This window comes from Balaenoptera acutorostrata, chromosome 11 (genome assembly GCF_949987535.1).
Source record: "Balaenoptera acutorostrata chromosome 11, mBalAcu1.1, whole genome shotgun sequence".
Taxonomy (NCBI): Eukaryota; Metazoa; Chordata; class Mammalia; order Artiodactyla; family Balaenopteridae; genus Balaenoptera; species Balaenoptera acutorostrata.
The window spans coordinates 65,800,517-65,807,491 of NC_080074.1; the positions used below are offsets into that span (position 1 = coordinate 65,800,517).

General features: G+C 57.0%; 1 protein-coding gene across 4 annotated transcripts; it reads right to left on the reverse strand.

Moving 5' to 3' along the window:
- Window positions 1-2,781: 2,781 nt before the first annotated feature.
- PRPH (peripherin) lies at window positions 2,782-6,407 on the reverse strand. Of its 4 annotated transcripts, none has more exons than XM_007179297.2 (9): window positions 5,798-6,404; window positions 5,365-5,425; window positions 5,102-5,197; window positions 4,563-4,730; window positions 4,336-4,461; window positions 4,024-4,244; window positions 3,870-3,919; window positions 3,542-3,621; window positions 2,782-3,287 (listed from the first exon to the last, which is right to left on the reverse strand). In XM_007179297.2, the coding sequence occupies exons 1-9, from the start codon at window positions 6,337-6,339 to the stop codon at window positions 3,222-3,224; spliced, it is 1,410 nt and encodes a 469-aa protein (XP_007179359.1). In that variant the 5' UTR covers window positions 6,340-6,404; the 3' UTR covers window positions 2,782-3,221. The 4 variants fall into 4 exon arrangements, 3 of the variants coding, with proteins under 3 accessions (XP_007179359.1, XP_007179358.1, XP_007179360.1); XM_007179296.2 differs by having other exon boundaries at window positions 2,782-3,290; XM_007179298.2 differs by lacking the exon at window positions 5,102-5,197 and having other exon boundaries at window positions 2,782-3,290; window positions 5,798-6,407.
- Between the last annotated feature and the right edge of the window lie 568 nt (window positions 6,408-6,975).

A 6,975-nucleotide genomic window follows, 5' to 3' on the forward strand; every position in this document is an offset into this window, starting at 1 on the left:
GGCTCTGATGTGAAAGTTTCCAAACGGGAAATTTTGCTCACTTGAAAATCTAAATATTTGAAACTCCAAAGCTTTTGTCTGCTTTTCTTCAGTGATATTTCTCCTCTGAGATAAAAAATGCTATTGAATGAAAAGGAGAGAAGGCAAGGGGTGGAGGGTGAAAATGGTGGGAAGCTTGAGTAATATTTGCAGTGGACATTGTGGTTGATCCCCAATGTCCATTCCATACCAGACAATTAGCCCAAGTCAGTGAGTGGCTTTCCCCTGATGACTGTTACTGCTCCAGGAGCGGACACACCAATGATCCTTGCCAGACAGTCTGAAGGAAAGGATTTATATCTCATACTTGGGAGGAGGGGTTTCTCTTTCTTCCACTGAATATGAAGACAGAAGCATCACGCAGTAGCTACCGGCACCCACCTTCAGACAATGAGAACCATCCCGAGGATGAAACTTCCCTCCAAGGATGAAGGCTGAGCAGAACCATGGACAGAGCCTGGGTCTGTGATATTATTGAGCTGCTGAATCAACCAACTTCAGAGCCCACCTACCTCTGGCTCCTTGTTACATGAGGTAGTTTACTTTCTTTTTTTAAAAAAATGAAGTTGTATGTTACTTGTAGCAGAAAGCATCCTGATAGATTCAGCATCTCAAAATATTCCATCACACCTGAACTCCAGACCTGTGGACCCAAATGCCCGCCAGCCCTTCCCCCGGGCTGTTCCATAGCATCTCACACTCACTAAGTCTAAAACTGACTTTGTTGTCTTGGGCCCACTCGTCCCCCTATACCAATCTTCCCTGTTTCTGTGAAAAGTCCCACCATCTGCCTGGTTATTCAACTCAGAACCTTGGGTAATCTTTGCTATTTCCCTTTCCCTCACACTGACAATCCCCACTTAGGAACTGCAGATTCTACCCCCCGAATAGTTCTCAAATCCATCCACTTCTTTGCCCACCACCGTCTCTTGCATGTTTCACTGCAACAGTCTCTGAACTGGTCCTCCATCTCCTTCCAACTGTGTCTGCACACCACAGCCAGAGTGACCTTTCTAAGATGCAGATCTGAATACTTCACCCATTAAAACCTTTTCTTTCCCTTTTCCTTAGAATAAATTCTAAGTGCCTTAATATGTCATATAAGGCCCTCAGTGACCTGGCCCTCGTTGCATCTTTCCAACCACAATGCAATTTCTTCCTTTCTAGCCTTCATTCCAGCAACGTAGAACTACTTTCACTTTCCAGACATGCTCCCTCTTGTCTTCTGGCTGACGTATCTACCTAGAAAGTCCTCCTCCTCTCCCTGCTTCACCTGAATAACTGCTGTTCATTCTCCAGCGCTCATTGTGATGGTGCCTCCTTTGGGAGGCCATCTCTACCCTAAGGCTGGGTTAGGTGCTCTTCTTCATGTTCCCACAACACCATCTCCTTATCCCAATCACATCACTCGTCATGAGGTTGGAATTGTATGCTTATTTGTCTATGTCCCCCACCCAGACTGTGAGCTCCTTGAGAGCAGGGACTCTGGCTTACTCCCTGCACCTAGCACTATAATTGAGTGAAGAAGATCATTCTAAATTCAGAAGTAAATTTTGACTTCAAGGCAAGGGTAGGATGGAATGGAGTTGGAGGACAGCATGGAAATAGACATTTTCAAGCAAGGGGAGGGGTACTGGTAGCAGAATCTGATCTGCTGGCTAAGTGTGCTGAATAGGTTTAGGTGGGTGGCAGGGCCAGGCCAGGGGAAAAGACCACTGAGGCAGACAATGTAACCCAGGCAAGAGATGACAGTGGCGGGACTTCCCTGGTGGCGCAGTGGGTAAGAATCCGCCTGCCAATGCAGGGGACACGGGTTTGAGCCCTGGTCTGGGAAGATCCCACATGCCACAGAGCAACTAAGCCTGCACATCACAACTACTGAGCCTGCGCTCTAGAGCCCACAAGCCACAACTACTGAGCCCGCGTGCCACAACTACTGGAGCCCGCGTGCCTAGAGCCCGTGCTCCACAACAAGAGAAGCCACCACAATGAGAAGACCGCGCACCGCAACAAAGAGTAGGCCCCGCTCGCCACAACTAGAGAAAGCCTGCATGCAGCAACGAAGACCCAACGCAGCCAAAAATAAATAAAAATTTTTTTAAAAAAGAAATGATGGTGGCCTGGACTAGGGTGGTGGGAGTGGAGACGGGGAGAACCAGACAGCCTTGGAAGAGTTATGAAGTAGAATTAACAGAATTGGGGGTAGGTGAAGAAAAGAAAGGAGTATAAGATGAGGTGAGTTCTAATTTGGGCCATGGAAGTCCTAGTGGTGCCTTCATCTTAGGGCAGGGAATCCAGAAGGAAGAACATGACTGCAGAAGGTGGAAAGTGAGGTGAGGGGCTCTGCTTCGGACATTTGGGGCTGCAGATGGGGCACAGAAGTTGAGAAGGAATGGACAGAGAGGTAGGAGGAAAACCAGAAGGGTAGACAGGAGTCATAGATGCCGAGATAGTGGGAGTCAGAAGAGAAATGACCTGAGGCAGGGGGAAAATACTGCTGAGCCTCCTTTGCATTGACGCTCCCATGACACAGGCACAAGTGCACTAGGGAGGGTCCCCCCCCACCCCGCCCCGCCCCACCCCACCCCCATTTACTATTCTATGATTTTTTAAAAATCGAAGTATAATTCACTTACAATATTATATTAGTTTCAGGTGTATAACATAGTGATTCCATATTTTTATACATTACAAAATGATCACCACTGGAGAGGGTTCCCTTGATAGCAGTTTTATTTGATTTAAAAGTGAAACTCAGACCCTGACCCACCCACTAATCTTGGGGTCGTGGCAGGAGTAGACTCATCCTGGGGATGGTCGGCCTCTTACCAGGACAAGCAATGGGGGAACATATAGACTCTTACCAGGACAAGCAATGGGGGAACATATAGACTCTTACCAGGACAAGCAATGGGGGAACATATAGACTCTTAGCAGGACAAGAAATGGGGGAACATATAGACTCTTACCAAGATAAGAAACGAGAAACATACGGATCATGTCTCTGTGGGCATGGAGAGGCCCCGCTGTGGTGCTGGGTAGGGTTTGGCCACGGCCAGGGAAGGGGTGACTGGAGCCATCTGGTGGACACATGCAGAGGGGGAGGAGACGAATTCGGGACTGGTGTTAGGATGGGGGCTTAGAGGTCTAGGGCAGGGTCAGGGAGCTTGGGACCAACAAGTTCAGTAGCTGTGAGTAGAAGACTTGTCCAGCTCACTGCGCTGCTCCTTGTGAGACTCTGTCACCACCTGCTGGGGGCCGAGGCACGTGAGGGGCACAAACCATTCAGCACCACCCTCCTTCCAGCTCCTTTGTGGCACGGTGTCCCCCCTCCCTGGCATAAGTTGAGGCTCCAGTCTGACCATCCACCTCCATCTCCCTGTCTCACTCCCACCCCAAGAATCACTAACCCACAAACACCCTAAGATTACCTGCAGCCAGGCTGGGCCTCAGAAATACTATGAGAAATGATGAGGTCCTACGCTCAAGTGACCCATCTCACCTCCCCATTCCGGGTCTCAATGGTCTTGATCAGAACCATCTTCCGGCTGTGGCTCTCCTGGGGAGGCTCCACCTCAGGCACTGGAAAAAGCAAGATGAGAGGTGGAAGGGAGGAGGCTTGGGATTTCTCTTCTTTTAAGCCCTCACTCCGTCTGGGAGGTGAGGGAGGGGTGGGGAGGGGCAGATCCTGAGGAGCGAAGGCGAGTGTAGACCAGGACTCAGAAATTCACGGAGAGAATCAGTCCTTGAGCAGAGCCATAGTAAGAGTCCAGCCAGGGCAGAAATGGACAAGGGGACAGACAGTTGGAAGTCAGACGTGAAAGACTCACCAGTCGTCTTTATACTTAAGGATGCAAAGGAATGGACTGGCACGGAGATCCTGGGGGTGAAGCACTCGGTCAGCTACTCCGCTGAGCCGCTGGCCTCCCCCCCACTTCTCCCCCCCCCCAGTCCTGACCACACCCTATCCGACCCGCCCCTCACCGGCTCTCCTCGCCCTCAAGTAGCTTCCGGTAGGTGGCGATCTCGATGTCCAGGGCCATCTTGACGTTGAGGAGCTCCTGGTACTCCCGCAGGTGTCGCGCCATCTCCTCCTTTAGCTGCCGCAGCTCCTCCTCGAGCCGTGCGGTGCCCGCCTGGTACCCGCCAGCTTCCAGGGCAAACTGCTCCTCCAGCTCCCGCAGCTGTCTGAGCAGCGCCTCGTTCTGGGGGTTGGGGGTGAAGGGGGGGGCGTCAGTGGGGGGAGCAGCCTTCATGCTCCACCCCCTGGGCGGGGGCGCGCAGCCTGGTACTCACCGTGCCGCGAAGCCCGTCCACCTCGCACGTCAGGCTCTGGATCTGGCGTCGCGACTCGTTCATCTCCTGCTTGGCCTGGCGCAGGGCCTCGTGGTTCCGGTTGGCGGCGTCGGACAGGTCCGCGTACTGCGGCCAGGGGGGAAATCCGGACGTGAGTGGACCAGATGCGCCCTGTCCCCAGCTCCCCACTCTTCCAGGTCCTCCCAAACCCTCCCGTGCCCTCGCACCTTGGACTTGTACCACTCTTCTGCTTCCTGCAGGTTCTTCGCCGCGATGCTTTCGTACTGGGCACGGATGTCCCTCAGCGCCGCCGTCAGCTCGGGCTTCACGGTCGCCTCCACCTCGACCTGCTGCACCTGCTGGCTCTCCACGCTCATCTGCAGGTCTCTCAGCTCCTGCCGCCCAGGGCGAGAGGCCGAGTTCATCGCGCAGATCCCACGCGGGCCGCGCGGTTGGTGCACAGAAAAGAGAAGAAACACTTGAATGAACAGAAGGGGGCGCCAGGGAGTGCAGCGCGCCTGGTACTGCACGGCCCGCGCCACGCCCGTACTAAGCCTCTGGCCAGGTTACGGGGGTGCAGCTCCGTTGCTTGCCACCAGGCGGCGCAGGGGTGTGAGTCAAACCACCTGTAGAGGGGGTTGAGAGCCTGCGTCTACCCTACGAATCTCACTTCTCTTCCTCAGGTCCACTCGCCAGTCTCTTCCAGAGCTTGTACTCCAGCTCCAACGAGACCACCCCCAACCTCCTGACACCCGGGTCCACCCACCTCCTCGTGCAGCTTCTTGAGGAACTCAATCTCATCCATCAGAGACTCAATCTTGCGCTCTAGCTCCAGGCGGGACAGGGTGGCGTCGTCCACGTCCTTCACGGGGTGGCAGTGGGGGTTCGAGAGCAGGGAGGGGTTGCTTAGGTCGACGAAGAGCCTGGCCCTCCCTGTCTGCCTCTGGAGGCTTCTGGTCGCCTCCCTTTGCCCACAGATGCCACCCTGGATACCCAGGCCGGGGGTAGGAATGGGGAGACCGAGCTCACCTTACGGAAAAGCACGAGGCTGTGCTCCGCATCCTCGCGCTTGCGAGTCTCCTCCTCCAACCTGGTGAAGGAGTGTGCAGAAGCTGAGCTCCGGGGTCACCGCCCAGCCTTAAGACCGCGACCCCCAGGATCTGGGTCAGAGGCTGCTACTGCCCAGGACTCTGAGGAGGGGTCTTCAGGCTGCCTGATGGACTTGCCCCATTTTCCCTTTAACCTGCTGGGAGCTGAGATGCGGCCCTTTTATACACTGGGGAGACATAGTAACTCCCCCTTCCTCCCCTCCCCAGAGACTCAGCAAAGTGGCAGAGGAGGGGTTGGGGGTGTTGCCCGCTGGCGAGGATGCTGTCTGCACACGCCCAGGTGGATAAGGTGGGCCACTCCCTCTGGCGGCCGTCTCGACGGCCGTCGCCCAGCCCCGGCCCTGTCCCCTGACCTCTGCTTGAGCGCCGCCAGGTCCTCCGCCAGCCCGTCGCGCTCCACCTGCACCCGGTCGCGCTCGCGGCCCAGCAGCTCTAGCTCCCTCCGCAGCTCGCGCAGCTCCTGCTGGCACAGCTGGTCGGTGCGCGCCGGCTCCTGGCCCCGGGCCTGGCTCAGCTCCCCGCGCAAGGCCGCGTTCTGCTGCTCCAGGAAGCGCACCTTCTCGATGAAGTTGGCGAAGCGGTCGTTGAGCTCCTGCAGCTCCTGCTTCTCGTTGCTGCGCGTGGCCAGGAACTCCTGGTTGAGGGCCTCGGCCATGGAGAAGTCGAGGCGCTCCGAGGGCAGGCGCAGGAGGGCGCCCGCGCCCGCCCGGGGACTGCGGAAGCTGCCCAGGCGCACGGAGGAGCCGGGGGACGCCGAGCCCAGCAGGCGGCTGCTCGAGAAGCGGGAGCTGGAAGAGTAGGAGAAGGCCCCCGGGGACAGCGAGGGCGGTGGCCCGAAGGCGCGGCGGTAGTAGGTGGAACTGACGCCGGACCGGAAGCCCGACGGGTGGCTCATGGCGGCTGAGGATGGGCAGTCACCGCTGGCAGAGCTTGTCCGGGCGCTGGGAAGGAGCCGCAAACCGCTGCGAGGCGGCTTTATAGCCCTGCGGGCTCGTGGGGGCATGGGCTGCTCCTCCCACTGGCCTGACTGTGGGGCTATGTGGGGAGGGGGACGCCCCACCCCTGCGGTGCAGCGGGAGCGCCGCGCCCTCCCTCCCTGGTTGCCGGCGCCCTGCCTACTTGATTCCCCCAGTTGCTGGTGGGGAAGGAAACAGGGATGGCTACCACAGGCCACAGGCAGGCGGGAGCGGGGGGGTCGGGGTGTTGGGGGGGGGTCAGTGAGTTCCAGCAAGCATCCGGAGCTGGAGCCTAGGGTGGGAGGGCCTCACTGCAACTGGGGCCCCTGCCTGAAAGAGCTGGTAAAAGCTGGGGGCTAGGTGGACTGAAGGTTAAAGGGCAGGCTTCTGGAACATGGGCAGGGAGGAGGTAGCCCAGGTGCAGGGAGAATTGGCCTGGCTTAGGCCCCAGAGGCTGTGCCTCCACATGGCCCCTGAAGGCTAGGCTCTGCTTTCACATGCTGTCAGCTGCCCCCTCTGTCACCACACCCAGGGAGATCTGGGGGACAGGAGTGCAGCGGCAGCTGAGGTGGGTG

What these genes read in the sequence shown, in the direction of transcription:
- PRPH (XM_007179296.2), bottom strand. Translation starts at nt 6,339, where the DNA reads ATGAGCCACCCGTCGGGCTTCCGGTCCGGCGTCAGTTCCACCTACTAC. An exon ending in CTTAAGTATAAAGACGACTG is followed by an intron (nt 3,622 to 3,869) that starts GTGAGTCTTTCA and finishes TGCTTTTTCCAG; the next exon opens with TGCCTGAGGTGGAGCCTCCC. An exon ending in TTGAGACCCGGAATGGGGAG is followed by an intron (nt 3,291 to 3,541) that starts GTGAGATGGGTC and finishes CTCGGCCCCCAG; the next exon opens with CAGGTGGTGACAGAGTCTCA.